Genomic DNA, 18,115 nt, shown 5'->3' with positions numbered 1-18,115 from the left:
CAATATCAATATATTCATCAGTGGATTTAGCTCTATTTACTGAAAAGGGTCCTTCTTTAACCATGATGAGTATGGATATGCAGATATGTTTAAGAGCAATCCAGATAATATTTAAGTGACTGTATAAATGGCAGGCAGCCAAGAGACAGAAATATTGGACCTAAACAAATATATATTTGAGATATGATCTTATGTCAATTATCCTCTGGGGAAACTGACTAGAATCAAATGTCACGGTATTACACTCACAAAAAACAGCCCGAATTTCATAAGTTCATTTTAGGCTCAGTGCTAGTGTATTTTTTAAAAGTTAAAAAAATTAAAGTTATAATGGTCCTAAGTCAAAGAATTGCAGGTTTTCCTTTTCAGTGATGCCTTTATGTTGCTCTGTGGGTGAACAAGCACACACGTTATATCTTCACACTCATGTTAATGCCGAGCTTGAAAATCTCTAGGCCTAGAGGAATGGATATGAAGAATAGTTTTGACTATTCTGAAATAGTCAACTTCTGAAAACTCCCCGAGGTACTCTTGTGGAGTTTTGGAGCTTTGCAAAGATGGTGGAAATAATTTCCAAGTTACTCAAGAAAGAAACCTGAGTAACAACCAAACCTATGAGCTTGTCCTGGGCTTCAGGCCCAAGGGTTCAGGTAGGTTTCTGAATCCAGGTAATTCATTCCTGGGCAGTGGAACACACCAACTGTTCATGCACAGGATCCAAAGGCTAGACACGATGTCTGGGCATCCTCTGGCCCCCAGAAAATCCTCCTTCAAGGAAATGACAATCTACCCTGCCCCCCAAATCATCTGCTATCCTCCCTGGTAGAGGATCAGTAGCACGCTCCAGTTGTGTGGCCTGACCTCAAGCTGGGATGTCTAGCCTGGATTGAGTATTGGCCCCACCAGGCCTGTTGACAGGATACATTTGTGCAGTGAACAACCTGCACAACCATGTGTGGCAGTCCTGCATCAGATATTTTTTTTTTCAGGTTAATAAATTGTAATTTTATTGTAAATGAATTGAGAAGTCAGAGGAGGGTGTTAGACAAAAATTTACATAATTTGTTTAGCGTTAAAAAATTACTTTGGAGGATTCTAAGAAGATGGTAGTAGTAGCATAGTTTTTAATTCTCTCTTAATCACCACCTAAAACAAAGAAACTAGATAGGGAAACCAAAAACCATTGGAATATATTTACAACAAAACTAGGTGACAAGATATTGCCAGGAACACCAAACTACAAGCAAATTGCCAGAATCCATAGGACCTGCATAATATCAACATTTGTGTGGCAGAAAACAAAGGCACTGCATCAGATATTGATTACAGGGAGAATGGTGGAGTCAGACTTCTGGTTCCCAGCCTGTCTCTGCTACTCTAACTGTGGGATCTTGGGAAGGTTGCTCACCCCCTGCATGACTCAGTTCTCTCATGCATAACATGGGGATAATGATAAAACCCACTTCACAAGATCAACGTGAGGATTCAATTAGTTATTACACAGAAAGTGCTTAGAACAGTACCTGGCAGACAGTAAGAAAGAGCTTGATAAATGTTACTATCACTAGGTCATCCAACCAAGAGACGGGAATTACTGGGAAGGTCTTTTTATTTATTTATTGTTTAAATGAAGAGCAAAATTTCTCCCTTAGTTAAACATCATCATTCCCATTTGAATGGGCCTTGATGGATGCAAGAGATATACTGGACTAGAGATAAGGAGACTTGGGTTTTAGATCCAGTATGGCCAGTTCTAGGCTGGGCAAAGCCCCCAGCCTCACCCCAGCCTCAGAGTCTCCTGGACAGAATCAGCAAAGGCAGGGAGGAGGGTCTTTGAGAGGTTCACGGCTATTGCTGTTTTAGTCTAAGATTCTAAGACTTAAGACTGAGAATAGGTGACTTTGTGGTCTTTTTTCCCCACTATCGTCTTACAGCCCAGGGCTTCCAATACCCAAAATGCTAGAAGATTCATGAATGACTCGGTGTTCAATATTTCCTTCTCAGCTCTTACCTTCGACGTAGGTTGGGAATGAAGCCAAGCTTTTTCTTGACTGTAATTAAGACAAAGAGGTTTCAAAAAGGGCAAAGCATGATGAAAAATGCATTAACACAGCCATTCGTGCAACATGAAAAATAAATACATCACCAATGACAGATATTAACCAGTTGTCAACCATTTTTGGCTACAAAAAGTGAAGCGTGAATAAACATATGCATTTATTATTAAAGGTTACCCAAAGCCCAGAACCACCCATTCATATTTTAGATAATCTAAAAATCCTACATTCTACAATCAGAGAGGTGTCTGTCATCTTAAAAAATAACCCATGGACCAAAATTCATAATCAGTAATAGCAATAAAAAGGACTCAATTTGTATTCTTAAGAATCTGGGTGTCTAAGTGAGAAACTGCCGATTAGTAAAGGCACCAGTGAAATGATTATATGCTAAAATTAAGAATTCCCTTTGAGAATTTTATTCCACTTTATGTCTTTGCTGCACTGATCTCTAACTGTGCTAAAAATGATTGCTACAGTTTTTATCTCTTCCTTTCATCCCTTACTGATGTATTTTAGTTTACAAAATCCATTACATAAGTTATTATTGTGTTACCTTAAAATAAGAACCCAATAAACAAAGAGGTAGTTTAAAAACCCTGGAATTTCTTATACTAAGTAAAAGCTCATAGCAAAGGTCAGTCTCCCAAAGCATCCTTGGAAGTGGATATAATCAGCTAGAAACCTTCTAGAACCTGACTGGATGGCAGTTTCAATGCTAGCTCTCAGAGGCGCAGTACTTACCACTTGGTTCCTTTCACAAGCAAATGTCCTAGAGTTAACTCTCAGTGGAATAAGAATAGGTAATTAATTCCTGCTCCAACCAGTGACAGAATTTGCAGCTGGTATGTCTAGGGCAGGGTGATGAGAGCATTACAGCAGAGTGGAGAGCTAATGTAAAAGACAAGAGTCCCTAAAATGGGCAAAATCAGGGTTTGCATGGCCAAGGGTTATCTTTAGAAAACCTAAAGATTTTCATTGCTGAGAATCTACCAGGTGTTAGGTGATCATTTCAGAACAAGACTATCTAGTACAACATAGTTGCTCAGTAGGTTGGCTTGAATTGATGGTATACTCTGAGGTGCCTAGTGGACTCGAAGACCGAAGGGCCCTGGATGATGGCTGGGATATCATGGGAAACAACTTCATATCACAGCACTTTATACAGTGCTCTTCACTTGGAAGATGGGAATGGCTAAGGAATGATTAATTAGTTAATATTTGCACAACATTCTAAAAAATATTAGTGTTAATTGTTATGTGAAAAATTGGAGGCAGTCAAAGAAACCATTTTAAGACTCTAAACTCAATCCAGGACAATGACAAGAACTCAACACTAATCACACAGTACACAATGCAGATCAATCTCAGTAAACCTGCTGTAGATGTGCTCACTGGGATGAAATGGTCCCTCACACCAAAGAGGGTGGGTTTCTGGTTTCAGCAAGGATCACCTTTAAAGAAACTAAGGACACAAGATCACCAGGATCGAAAAGTTACTGGCTGCTAATGCATTTATGGAAAGATGCACACCTAGTGAAAGCCAAGATTATGTGGATAGGAGAAAAGAGGACTCCAATTTCAATGGTGCCTCACATTAATCTTTCTTTCCATTTACTCAAGTGAGAAGATAGGCCCAGCTGAGTGCCTGTTGGCTTAAACTCTGTTGCTTTAAGGAAAAAAAATCCGTAACTTCATGGTATGCAGATGAAAGCTAGCTTCTTCATAAGAGCCAAAGACTTTTAGATAATTATTCCCCAACCATTTCCCTGTCCTTGCCCTCAGCATCTAGGGGCAATGAGGGCTTTACTTCATCTAATCAAAATGGTTTAGCCTCCAGGTACAACCAAGAAGCCAATTTATATTTATATTTTCTTGGGCTATTAGATTTAGATTTTAGCAGATGCTACAAAAGAATTGCTTTAGTCTATGGCTCTAAAAGCTGTTGTTTTATTTAGAGTCACAACGGAGGGCATTTGGTACATTCACTTATTCTCTATTCATGAACTCATGACTGGCTTTCTTTAGTCTCTGGGGTAGTAAATTTTTTTTAAAGAGTTCTGTGAAACAAAAGAGTCTCTAATTATTGCACACAAAGAGGATTTTCATCATTATTTCTAAAGATATGCAGACACATGTGCCAAATGAGAAACTTGCTTATTATATCTGATGAATAATCAAACACTGAATATTCAGATGTCTGATTAGCCCTGTGTTTTCCCACATGTGGACAGAGATGAACATTAGTTGATCCTTAACATTCAAGAATTAATAAAGCCACATTCAAGAAGTTAAAGGCCAAATCTTTGGGATGTTCCAGGAGGTCACGTAAACCATGTGTAGAGCCTGGAGGCTTGAAAACTGCAATAATAACATACAAGCTACCTTGTCCATTCAGTGTGTGACCTGCAAGTACTCTTCATCACAGGGATAGCAGATTCTGGTGTTAAGAGCCTGGGCTCTCCGGAGATCTGGATTCAAAACCTGGCCCTACCACATGTGAGATCTGGGACCTCAAGTAAGTTACTTAACCTCTCAGCTTCCTCCACTAACAAATGAGGACATTAATTCCTACCTCGCAGCAGTATTTTAAGGATTAAATGAGATACTATGTGACTTGCTTGGTCTGGTGCCTGAACGCCATAAATGCTCAAGAAATGGTAACTCTCATTACTGTTACTATCACTGTGGCTTTTCTTCTTGCCATTTGTTCTTACCTATTCGTGTGCTATGAATAAAGTACAAGGTGACGTTGTAGGATGCAGGGCCAGCAGAAACTGTAAGCCCATTACTCCTGTTCCTGTGGCCTGATGAAGACCAGAGAAGGACAAAGCGTATTTCAAATCTAAATTCTAATGTTGGTGCCATTTCAGAGAAGATCTCCTTATGTTTGTTTGGTTTAATATAAATAGATTAATGAAAAAAATACTTCTCCCCTGCATGAATATTTAATGGCAAACGTATGTGAATTCAATGATATTTTAAGGGTAAATTTTAACTAAGACTCCTTTTAGAAGCGATCTGCCACTCAGGTTAAAATGGAGATCGCTTTCTTCCATTGAATTTAATGGAAAATTATTAGCAAAAGGAAGGAAAAATGAGACAATCATTCATTATGTGGTTTAGCTCTTTAACGCATGTCCTCAGTGTTGATTAGGCAGCATCTATACTTAGAATGAGCTGAGCCCACACACAGATGATGGTGCAGGCCAGTGTTTACCTGATGCTAGGTCCTAAGTAGGTGAGGGTAGCAGTTAGTCAGGACAACAGGTGCTGGAGAGGGCAATGGCTCCCTCTCAGGGGAAAAACACCTGCCCGTTTCTAGCCCCGGAACCCTTAGTGGGAGCAAGCAGCATCTTCTCTCTTAAATATTCTCTGCCAGAGCTCAGCATGGCCTCCATCAGTAGGGTGACCATACGATTTGCTGTCCAAAGGGACACTTTAAGCCTGCACAGTCCAGCAGCCCCTAGCCACACACAGCTATTTAAGTTAATTTAAATGGAATAAAATGCAAAATTCATTTCCTCAGTGCCGCTAGCCACACCTCAAGGCCTTGCTAGGCACATGTGGCAGTGTCTATCATATGGGACAGTCCAGAAGTAAAACATTCCCTCCATCACAGAAAGTTCTCCTGGACAGCGCTGCTGCTTTAAAAAGTGAGAAGGGGGTGCTCACCAGGTGTACTGCTGGGACAACAGGTGTGAACCGGAACCTCCCCAGGTAAGCCAGGACAAGCAGTCATCCTGTTGTCATGAAAGATATTTCACTTGGGCCTGAAATAAATTAGTATTTAAGAAACCAGCCCATTTCCCAAACCACACGGCAACTGTAATGCCATGGCACTGAGGCTCATAACACCTCTAGGAAGGACGCTGCTAAACAGAGCTTTTGATGTCCCAAGTCCAAGAGAACCTTCTGCACTCATGGCAATGTTCAGTAATCTCTGCTTCCAGTACAATAGCCACTAGTCACATGTGGCAACTGAGCCCTTGAAATGTGGCTAGTGTGCCTGAGGAAGTGACTTTTTCATTTTATTTATGAATTAAAATAGACACCTGTGGCTAGCGGCTGTCAAATTGGATGGCATGGCTTTGTCACCGAATTCCCCGCTGGAGAGATGAGAATTTTTCTCCGCAGGGTAATCTGGGTCAGCGGCTCTGCTGGAGGCTGGAGAAAGCACAAACCAGAAACAGAATACGACATAACGGGCTGATGGCTTTTGAAACAAAACGGTACCCTACCTCTTTATTTGTGGAGGCTTCCGTGGAGTCACTGGGATGAAGGGGTGTGCTCGAAGACTCTGCACCCAGGGGTGAGGAACTGCCAGGAGACGGGGACTGGAACACAGACAGCACAGGAAAACACAGTGAGCATCGCATAGTGAGGGCCTGGGGGAACCGCCCAGCCTTGCGGGAGAGAGAGGCGCACGCAGCTGAAGAACATTTCAGCAGTGAGAAAACTTCCTTGGAAAGGAACTGCCAAATGGACATAGAAGGCTTGGATTTGTCAAGCTTTCGTTAAATTCCTGCCCTGTTTTCAAAGGAGCCCTTACAGTTCAGCCTCACCCGGCCCCCCACCTTAGGCCAAGTGTTTAAACATCGCAAAAGTTGAATATCAAACTTAAAGCCCTAGGTGAATAAAGCTAATAGTGATACTCAAATGTTTCCGTTTTTAAAACATGTTTCTTACTGAGGGGAACAAAGACTTTGGGTGCTAAATGTCTTATAGAATCACCTGCCCAAGATTAGCTGAAAGGAAAAGGAAAAATTAAAACATGAATTTTTAAAGAGGCAGCTGGGACTGATTTCGATGACTGGAAACCACACCACCTGTGAAATATTTTGTCTGATATAATCCAGAGGCCACTGAAAACACAGAGATATTTCGGCATCCAAAAAACATTACCTTGGATACTCTTAGAAGAGTTAAAGAATTCTTTGTTAAATGGTATGTTTAAAAATAAGGCACAGGAAAGGTTTGGAAAGCACAGTCCCCAGCTCGGTGATGGGTTCAGGCTCCCTGTGCAGGTCCTGCTTGAATGGATTTGAAGCTCCAGGCCAGCGCCCTTAAAGCCCTGCTGATTGAACGACCAAAGAAAGAAAACAAGCACAGGGATGGAAATAGTGCAGGCGCTGAAAACCCTCCCCAGCTGATTCCCAAACATTTCTGCACGCTCCTGAAATCTGGGGGGGGGGGGGGATGAAGAGAACCTTCAGGTGAGCCACAGGGATGCTTAAGAATTCTGTAGCCATGGTCCTCTGAGAGGAAGAACATGCAGCTTCACAGTCTGCTGGTGATGTTTGATAGAAGGCAGAAAACCGAACCCAGTCAAGGACCCTATTCTCTGAGGAAAGCCTGGGGCTGTGAGTGAGGAGAGGTAGGTTCTGGGTAAAGAACGCAAGATCACACGAGCAGTAGCTTGAACCTGCTTCTGACCTCTGGAGACTGAACCTCACGGGGAAGCGGAGGCACAGAGACATCAGTAATACACCTCTGCGTGGGAAGGGAGAATGTTCCACAGAGCAGCGGTGCTCAGGAAGGGAGGGGGCACGTTCACATACAAGGGGGGCCCCAGCAAGCACTGTGTGAAATCATAAAAACAATAAATCCTTTCCAAAGAGTCTTAATTACAGGAGACGCCAAATGAACTGAAGTGTGATGCGGTGAAATGCAGTATTATGCACACAGATGTGGTACCATCCCAGTCTATTGCTGTGAAGCCTGGATTTGTTTCCCATGAGCCGATATACCTGATTCTGAGCAGGGAGGTGAGGACCAATGAGCCTCTTCAACACTCACATGCAGAAATCAGCTGCTCCGCAGTTGAGTCAAGAAGATGAGCATTAGGGTAACATCAGACACAAAGTACCCAAGCCCCACCATCCGTGGACACAAGAAAGGTGCCCTGTGTGCCTTTAAAAAGAACACACAGAATTTTTCATTCGGCACCCAAGAGAGTTGGTGGGGACTTGCTGAGTTAGCTCCATGTCTGGCTTACTCAAAATTAATGTAGTAAAGTTTTCATGAGAATTTAATGCCTTTAAATTTTCCCAGTTTTTCAAATTTGAAGAGCTTCCTTAGATATTTATGTCTATTTTTCCCCAAGTAATTTTCTCTGTCACAAAAATTTTAAAGGTCTAGTCCCTGGGGAAGCTAGAGCAGCTGCTTTTTCTTTAATTGCTTGGTTTGAGAGCCATGTATATCACCTTCATTTTTTAAAAAAAATGCTCCCAAAGTATCCCACAGCGCCTATTTCTCTAATTATTTTCTGTTGCAAGTCTTCTGAAAATGGAGTCTTTGCAACGTTGTGAGCACCAGGTCATCTCTGGATGATGTGAGAAGACAGATTATCTGGAGAGCAGGCTGGGATGCAGAAGAGGCAGGTCAGACCCCACAGTAAGGCTCGATGACCAGTGCCAGGCGTCCACCATGGGACACCGGAGAAGAGGCACAAATGTGACTTTGGTGGGCACTGCTCTCACCAAGGTTCTCAGGGGACCCACACCAGCCTTTATCAGGAGGTACTTCCCCTCAGACGCTCATGCCCTAGCCTTCTGCATGCAAATGAGACCCCTTGTGCTTCCTTCTGTTTGCACGTGCCGTTACTGACCTCCACCTAGAGAGTTCTCCCTCGTTCTCTCTTTCGAAAGCACTCATCTTGCTGAAGCTTTCTCAGACTCTATTCAAGGTACCATTCTCCCCTGGTGGCATGTTTCGGGTTTTGTAATTATCTGTTTATGTGTCTGCCTCCACTCTCCCAAGAACTCTCCCGAGGGCTCGTCTTATTCATCTTTATAATCCAAGTTCCTAGCCTTGGGTCTTGTAAACAGTAGGCACCCAGTAAACATTTACTGAATAACTGATGTCAATGTGGTTTCCAGCCTTACCATGTTTTCAAACTTGCACAGAAAGCAGTCAACCACTACTCTCTTGCATTATTTTTAGTGATCAGTGGTAAGCCTCCTTCTGATATAAGACCTCTACGCTGTTATGTGTGGAATGTTACATCTGCATTTTGAACTAGAGAAGTGGCCTTTGCCTCTGAAGACTCCGACCTTAGCTCCAGCTAAGCTCCTTTAAAGCAAAAACTGTCCCCAAACAAGAGAGTACCCTACCTGGTGGAAGCCTACTACCCACCACACCATTGCTGACAAAGTCAAGGTGGACAAACACCTTCAGAGCAGACACAGGCTCCACAGAGCCAAAACAAAGGTGTTAACATCAATTCAACTTCTGCCTTGTTATATGCTCAAGAGTGGAGAGAAAACCAGAAATTGGATAATACTTTTTATATTTCAAAGATGTACTGGAGGCAAAATTTAACCAACAAAATGATGCAAAAAGTAAAAACTATCATTACATGTTTCTGTCTGGAGTCTCATGCCTTCTGGGTTACTGAACAGATATTCAATTTTAGGCAAATGAGACCAAGGGTGGGAAGCAAATGTGGGCTTGGAAATTCACAAAGGTAAGTGCCACACAGCGTGTCTCTAGGGAGGTAGTGTTCAAAGATGACTCAACAATTCCCTGTGTTGGTAATTACAGGAGGTCTCCTTAAGCTCAACAATATGTCTTCTGCAGATTATGTTCCAGCAGATTTCCCACAACTCTGGGGTTCCACAAAGCAGAGCTGTCAGTCTTAAGACTTAGGCTCTTCAATGCCAGGACAAGAGATGGACAGTCCCGATCTTAGGCCTAAGGATGCAATAGCATCCCAAGGGAAAGCCAATCATTCATTTTCATTCCAACTGGACATCTCCTTGGGGAAACTAACTGCTGGTGGTAGAGGTGAGAGACAAATAGTTCCTAGAACTTTCAGGCTATGCACAAAGGGGAGAAAAACAGTGCACAAATAAGTACTATTAATTTATTCCTGCAACAGACATTTCAGTGCCTCCTTGTGTTCCTAGCACTGGGCCAGGGAAACAAAGAGGAAAGCGATGTTGTGGTTCTGTCCCCCACCCCTTTCCAGGTAGTGGGAGGAGACACGTAAAGTCAGTGTCACGGCAGGTGGCTAGGATATGAATCCATACATAAAGACACAGGGTTGGGAGGGTGTCTCTCTGCAGAAGGGGAGGGGTGTCTATCAGCAATGCTACATTGGGAAGGAATTGCTTCAGCTGAATCCTGAAAACTGGATGGTATTCATGCAGCAGGATGGGATGGGATAGGGAAGAGGTGGAAGGTACTAGAAACAGAGGCAGGGAGGGAAGCACAGCTCTGCAGGGAAGGGAGAGATGAGCTGAAGGGCAGGGACCAGTCACTGGAGCCCCACTTGGTGACAAACTGCCTACTCTCTGCCCAGAGGGTATTTTCTTTGTGAGCCACTGGCCTATTGTCCTCATGGAAGAAGCACAATGTAGGCACTTTAATAACTATTTCCTGAATTAAGGTGGGAAATCTAGAGGGTTGAGGGGTTCGCTCTTCCCTTTCCCTTAATCCTCTTTCATCCTTGGACATCAGCATGAAGAGAAGATTACCACCCAGAAAAGTTGACAGGATGGTAATAGGAACACCCCAAAACCATGGGTAAAGGGTCCCTGGCTCTTTCCACACAGGCAGCGTTCTTTTCAGAAAGGCCTAAGGACTGAGGCAGGACTGAGAGCAAAGCTGTGATCTGGAGAAGTGTACAAGGATCTTGAAAGACTTTTGGAGGAATTCCAGTCAAAAGACACAAAAAAGTGAGTCTGACCCGGGCCATTCACTCATTTATTTAACATGAAGTGCAGACAGTGTCTGGGGAGCCCAGATCCCTGACTGTGCCCAAGGAGCTCCTGATCTAGCAGGGCAGACAGACCCACAAACAAATGCAGTGTGTCCTCCATAGCAATGTCTCTGAGTCCCTGAGAAAAATAAAAGTCACCATAACATAAAAACAGCCACTAAGGAGCCGACTACTCGCAAGGCTAGTGTCCACCTTAACAGCCTCCCTCCAAAACACTAGCATCTACCTGGTCCATGTCTTGTCAGCTGCTCTCTGTTGACTGTTGGGACCATCTGGCATTTCTAGGCAAAACCAAAACAAAACAGCGACTGCACTGCAGAGTAGAAGTGCAAATACTGCAAAACTAAAGAAAGAAAAAGCAGAATCTCAGAAAGTTGAAGGCGGCAAAGTTGGAGAACTGCTCAAACCCACTATGGACCATTGAAAAGTTGGTGGAGTTACACCAGTTAACAATTAAGAGAAAAATGGAAGGATGACAATGTTAGAGGTGCTTTAAAAGAGCATGATCAGAACATCTGATAATAAGGAGAGGCCCTTGGGAAAACAGTCTTTAAATATTTTTGCTGAAATGGTCCTCTTTATGATTGAAAGGACTGTTTCTGATCATGCTGTGCAAGTCACGTGTGAATTGAAGGCAGTTCTTCTATTGTATGATTCAATGACTTTTTTTGAGAAAAATTACAACTCCCCAAGTCAATACTTCTCTTCTAAGCTCATACAACTCAATAACAACAAAAAAAAACAACCCAACTGAAAAATGGGTAGAAAATCTAAATAGACATTTCTCCAAAGAAGACATACAGATGGCCAAGAGGCACATGAAAAGATGCTCATCATCACTAATTATTAGAGAAATGCAAATCAAAACTACTGTGAGGTGCCACCATCATTAAAAACTCTACAAATAACAAATGCTGAATAGGGTGTGGAGAAAAGGAAACCCTCCTACACTGTTTGTGGGAATGTAAATTGGTGCAGTCACCATGGAAAACAGTATGGAGGTTCCTTAAAAAAATAAAAATAGAGCTACCATATGATCCAGCAATCCCACTCCTGGGCATATATCCAGACAAAACGATAATTCAAAAAGATACATGCACCCTTATGTTCATAGCAGCCATAGTCACCGTAGCCAAGACATGGAAACAACCTGAATGTCCACTGACAGATAAATGGATAAAGAAGATGTGGTACCTATATGTGGTATGTACCATACCATTCCATGTATATGGAATACTACTCAGCCACAAAAAAGAATGAAATAATGCCATTTGCAGTAACATGGATGGACCTAGAGATGATCATACTAAGTGAAGTAAGTCAGAAAGAGAAAGATAAATATCATATGATATCACATATGTGGAATGTAAAATACGACACAAATGAACTTATCTACAAAACAGAAACAGACTTACCGACATAGAAAACAGACTTGTGGTTGCCGAGAGGGAGAGAGAGGGAGGGAGGGAGGGATGGATTGGGAGTTTGGGATTAGCAGATGCAAACTATTATATACAGGATGGACAAACAACAAGGTCCTACTGGGATCAGGGACAGGGAACCTATATTCAATATCCTGTAATAAACCATAATGGAAGAGAATATGAAAAAGAATATATATGCATAAAAATCACTTTTCAGTACAGCAGAAATTAACACAACATTGTAAATCAACTATACTTCAATAAAATAAATGAAAAAATACTTCTTCTCTAAGAATTCACATATAGATGAAATTATAACCCACATGTTGTTAGTCAAAAGATAAACTAAGCTTATGTTTGTAATTTTTTAGTACTGTCTTTCAAGGTAAAGTTCTAATCAAATCCCTTTCTCCCCATTCTTACTTGAAACTTTGGTCTTTGTTGTAAGTGAATTAATTTTAAGTAGGCCTTTGAAGGTACACTTACATAGGGATCCTTTGACACAGCCCTCCCTCTCCTCTGGTGGTTAAAATGTGACATGACAGCTGCCATAAGAGGCAAGAGCAGGAGGGAGGAGAGACCATCTGGGTCAAAGAAGGCTTCCAGTGGAGAAGACACAGCCTTTCCTGCCACAGTGTCTGGGAGTTGGAAAGCCCTGAACAAAGCCTGTTGGTTGGCAGAAGTAAAAAAAGAAAAAAAAATCAATTCCTAAGACACTGGGTCTAGTCTTCAAAGCCACCACGATCTGGCTTTCCAATATTAGGGTCTATTTTCAAAAGTATAGGTGATTACAGGGAACACACGTTAACATTTCTCCTTTGAAAAAGACTGGCGTTCTATTTTGTATTATGGCAGAACAAGTAAAATTGCCACTGAGGTTTCAGGATACTGAAGGGGTTAAGTGCTCAAGCCCTAGCATCTGGCAGAGCTGAGTGTGAATTCTGACTTTACCACTCACAGCTGAGACCCTGAGCAGGTTCCCAACCTCTCTGATTCTCCTGACAATTGAGGAAAACAGTAATTACCTGCCTCTCGGGATTGAGGTGAGGATTAATTGGTGACAAAGCACACAGAGGGTCAGCTCAGTGCCTGGGCACACACAATGCACTCAATCAATATTTGATACGTCTTTTAAGATTCCAACAGTAACAAAAATGATTTCACCCCTATGGGAGAGTGTTCACAAGGACAACACATACCCATGGGGATGTTTTCTTCATCTCATTTCCTTCCTTATTAACATTTTATTCATGAATAAAATTAAAAAGCACACAGAAGGCTCTATAAAAATCATACCACAAAGACTTTAAGTTAATTTATAAGGCCCAAGACTCTTACTGGTATGCTGGCAAGAATAGCTCATTACTGGCTATGGCTGGGGGGTATACACGATGGCTGTATGCAATTTCTGACATGCCCCCAGTCTCCCATTCAAGGTAGCACGTTGGAATACGAGAGCTGAGCATGATGCTATTATGGTGATTGATTTACAAAAGAGAATCGTGTGCATATGCATTGCTCTAGTGTTAATTGAGAACACTGCTTATGTATAACCATGACACACCGAGATACTCCACTGTTTAGGACACCTGGTGAAAGACCCCAGCCAGCTCTAGCCGAGTTTAACAAGTCTCAGTACCCGTGGATCCAAGTACACATTCCCTCCAAGGGAACTCAGTGACAAAAATTTCACTGCAACGAAGGCTAGATATGGAGCAACTCACAGAACCTGAGAATAAGGTTTTTTTTAAGGTCACCAAGCAGTCGACATACTACATGTGACCTAAACACTAAGAACTCATGAACCTTCTTCACCAGTGTTACGGACTGTGTCCCCCTCAAACATATATGTTGAAACCCTAGCCCCCAGTGGGATGGTATTAGGAGGTGGGGCCTCTGGGAGGTAATTAGGTCATGAGGGTGGGGCCCTCATGAAAGTGATTAGTGCCTTTATAAGAGAGACAAGAGAACGTGCTTCCTCTTTCCCTGCTCTCCACCCTGTGAGGACACAGCAAGAAGACAGCCATCTGCAAACCAGGAAGAGAACCCTCACCAGAAGCTGACCATGCTGGTACCCTGATCTCAGACTTCCCAGGCTCCAGAACTGTGGGTAATAAATTTCTGTTAAGTCACTGGTTCTACGGTATCTTGTTACAGCAGCCCAAACTAAGACATCCAGAGGCTTCTCACTAAGCACCTATTTACTCTCATTTTTAAAGACAGTTTTAACAAGCTCTGAGCAATTCATTCCTCAATTCAAAAACTTTAGTGGTTCCTTTTTGCTTAAAGAATAAATCTTAGACTCTTTACCTTGGCACTCAAGGAATCCAAGGTTTGGCCTTAATTTCTTTACCGTTTTCTACCCTTCCAGTTCCTATTCTCTGTCGTCAAGCCAAACTGAACTCTTTTCTGTTCCCTGTATATAACCTGTGAGTTTCTGCTCAGAGCCCTGGCTGATGCTCTTGTCTGAACTCCACATGTCCACGACACACCAAAGGCCCATTTCAAATGTTAACTCTTTCATGAAGTCTTTCTAATTCTCTTAGGTGAAAGGAATCCCTCTCCGAAGAGAGCTGCTTGTATTTTATCTGTGCCATTCTTATGGTGCATCACTTTCTCCCTTGTATTTTATAAAATTCTAATACTATTGAATAATATTTTAATTATAATATTTTAATAAGCACCATGAAGGCAGGATTTATGATTAATTTACATTTTCTTCTTCAAGTGCTTAATACGGGATTCCCCATAAAATATACAACGGGAGTTCAATAAGTGTGTTGAATACTTGGAAGGATGCATGGACACCAATCCTCTAGTATCAGAGGAAAAAGGTAACACAAAAAGGAAACAGGTTTATATACACAGTAGGTTCTGGACACATGCAGCATTGCACTTATGTGCTCATGTGGAAGTTGGTACCCACATATAGCTCAGCGTTCTTGTCCATATATTTTTTTTTAATTTTACTGACGTACAGTTGATTTACAATGCTGTGTTAATTTCTGCTGTATAGCAAAGTGATTCAGTTATACATATATAATTCTTTTTCATATTCTTTTCCATTATCATTTATCACAGGATACTGAATACAGTTCCCCATGCTATACAGTAGGAGTTTGTTGTTTGTCCACCCTATACATAAGTTTGCATCTGCTAATCCCAAACTCCCAATTCATCCCTCCCCCCACCTTCCTACCCCTCATCATCCACAAGTCTGTTCTCTATGTCTGCTCTTTACTCTTTTTGTTTTTAAAGGCTGATTTTATTTTATTTTATTTGTAACATCTTTATTGTAGTATAATTGCTTTACAATGTTGTGTTAGTTTTTGCTGTATAACAAAGTGAATCAGCTATATGTATACATATATCCCCATATCCCCTCCCTCTTGCGTCTCCCTCCCACCCTCCCTATCCTACCCCTCTAGGTGGACACAAAGCACTGAACTGATCTCCCTGTGCTATGTGGCTGCTTCCCACTAGCTATCTATTTTACATTTGGTAGTATATGTATGTCCATGCCACTCTCTCACTTCGTCCCAGCTTACCCTTCCCCCTCCCTGTGTCCTTAAGTCCATTCTCTACGTCTGTGTCTTAATTCCTGTCCTGCCCCTAGGTTCTTCATAACCTCTTTTTTTTTTTTTTTTTTTTTTAGATTCCATATATATGTGTTAGCATACGGTATTTGTTTTTCTCTTTCTGACTTACTTCACTCTGTATGACAGACTCTAGGTCCATCCACCTCACTACAAATAACTCAATTTAGTTTTTTATGGCTGAGTAATATTCCATTGTATATACGTGCCACATCTTCTTTATCCATTCATCTGTCGATGGACACTTAGGTTGCTTCCATGTCCTAGCTATTGTAAATAGTGCTGCAGTGAACATTGCGGTACATGACTCTTTTTGAATTATGCTTTTCTCAGGGTATATGCCCAGTAGTGGGATTGCTGGGTCATATGCTAGCTGTATTTTAAGCTTTTTAAGGAACCTCCATACTGTTCTCCATAATGGCTGTGTCAATTTACATTACCACCAACAGTGTAGGAGGGCTTCCTTTTCTCCACACCCTCTCCAGCATTTGTTGTTTGTGGACTTTCTGATGATGGCCATTCTGACTGGTGTGAGGTGATGCCTCACCTTTACTCTTGATCACGGTCTGTCTCCCTTCTTCGGCAGATTCTGCTTGCACGTCTGCACCCTCAGATGATTAGAATAGTCTTGCAGACACAGCAGGAACAAGTGTGCTCAAAGGTGGTATTTCATAGACTGTAATCAAGCATTTGGTCATTCAAGTCCTGTCCAGCCTGAACATTCTGGTTCCATTCCCTTTTCTATATGGACTTTCAAAGGTGGGGGCATTACCCAGGGCAGGCCACAGTACATGCTCTAGTTCTCCTGGGAAACTTCCGTTTTGGGGGCTGTATGGAGCTTCTGTGCTTCCAGTGTCCTCACATAGCTTTTTCACTATGCATATTGGTTTAACCAGCGTAATCCTTTTTCTCAAGAAAATGTACATTGTTTTCCTCACTGATCTAAGGTGTTTTGAATTGACCTATTCCATGTTACAATTATTTTAAAAAAACAAATATATGATTAGTTTCTCTTTGCTCCAAGATATGTTTGTGCTTCTGAAAATGGAAACTGCTGAAGAAACCCATAATTATTCACTCTCAATTCAAACTATATTATCAATGCATGTTTGTATTTCCTTAATGTGGTGAAGCAGGAAAGTTAGCATAGACATTGTAGGGGCATAATTATGTCATTAAAATGATAATAGCCTGGGCCTAATGAAGTGTTTTATATACACATTTATAATAGATTCAATTAATACCAATGGAACATTTTGAGATAATTGTCAGAATATTCTATTTCCATCCTCTTTTCCCACAGGGAAAATGCTCCCATTCCCATCTCCAAGTCTGTTCAACCCATGGCAAGGCTGTAGTGTGAAGATCTGGCCCACCTCGTAGTTCGGAGAGAACCTTGCACTGCAGCAATCTCCTCAGATAGAGGCTGCTTTCATCTTGTGGGGACCACACAGATCACTCATTTTATCACCATTTAAAGGGCTCCAAGCTTCTGAAACCATGTTCTTAAAGGCAAAAAAGAAAAAAAAAACCCCACAAAACTGACTAGTTAACTATTAACTAGAGTCATCCCTGCAAGGTGGGATAACTTATCTGATAAAGTTGATCTATAAACCGATGTTATCTTTTCCCCAAAATAGCCTCCCTGTATTTATTGGAAAGGTATTACAATTTGTGATGGACTCATTTATGGAGGAAGCCTACTATTCATTTCTCCATCTAGGTCCATATTCCCTGATGGTTCTCCTACACTGTCATCCTCAGGCCACATTGAACGGTGAGAAGAAAACCAAAGTGACTTTTAGTTTGTATTAAGAGATGCAGCTAAAAGCACACTATTTGCTGTAATAACACATTATCTGCTAAGAACAATAATAGCTACCATTTGCAGATGGATTACTATGTGCCAGGCACTGTACAGGGTTCATTATGCCCATTAGTTCATTTATTAGCAAAACAGTTCCTAATGCGCAAGGCACTAATCTCCATTCAGTTTCATTAGCATCATGGAAGCAAAAGACACAACATAGAGCCCAGAATTAGAGGCTACAGTGCCCAAAGGAACTCATTTTCACAGCAAATAACAATGCCACGCTGATGGAGAGGAAGCAAAGTGCACATCTTTCTAAGTGATCAAACAGCCTTTTCTCTTTTCAGGTCATCTTGGACTTGTGAGCAACAGGCAAACCTGATTACATTTCTTCCCGTCCTATTCCTATTCCAGCTCTGTTCACTTACTCCTACTATCAAGGGAAATGCGGAGAACGCGCAATCTGACAGGACTAGGAGAAGAAAACCAAGAGCAAAGCAGCA

General features: G+C 41.7%; 1 protein-coding gene across 1 annotated transcript in view; it reads right to left on the bottom strand.

Annotated features, from left to right (window-relative positions):
* APBA1 (amyloid beta precursor protein binding family A member 1) overlaps positions 1-18,115 on the bottom strand; it is a 229,129-nt gene that overhangs the window by 32,719 nt on the left and 178,295 nt on the right. The window contains exons 3-4 of the mRNA XM_068552336.1: positions 6,299-6,394; positions 2,012-2,051 (exon numbers count right to left, since the gene is read on the bottom strand). Coding sequence (XP_068408437.1) covers positions 2,012-2,051; positions 6,299-6,394 — 136 coding nt within the window. The remainder of the gene's footprint in view (positions 1-2,011; positions 2,052-6,298; positions 6,395-18,115) is intronic.

The sequence above is a fragment of the Eschrichtius robustus genome, chromosome 10 (genome assembly GCF_028021215.1).
Source record: "Eschrichtius robustus isolate mEscRob2 chromosome 10, mEscRob2.pri, whole genome shotgun sequence".
NCBI lineage: Eukaryota > Metazoa > Chordata > Mammalia > Artiodactyla > Eschrichtiidae > Eschrichtius > Eschrichtius robustus.
Note: the sequence above shows the minus strand (reverse complement) of the source record. Positions and strands in the feature narration are given on the sequence as shown.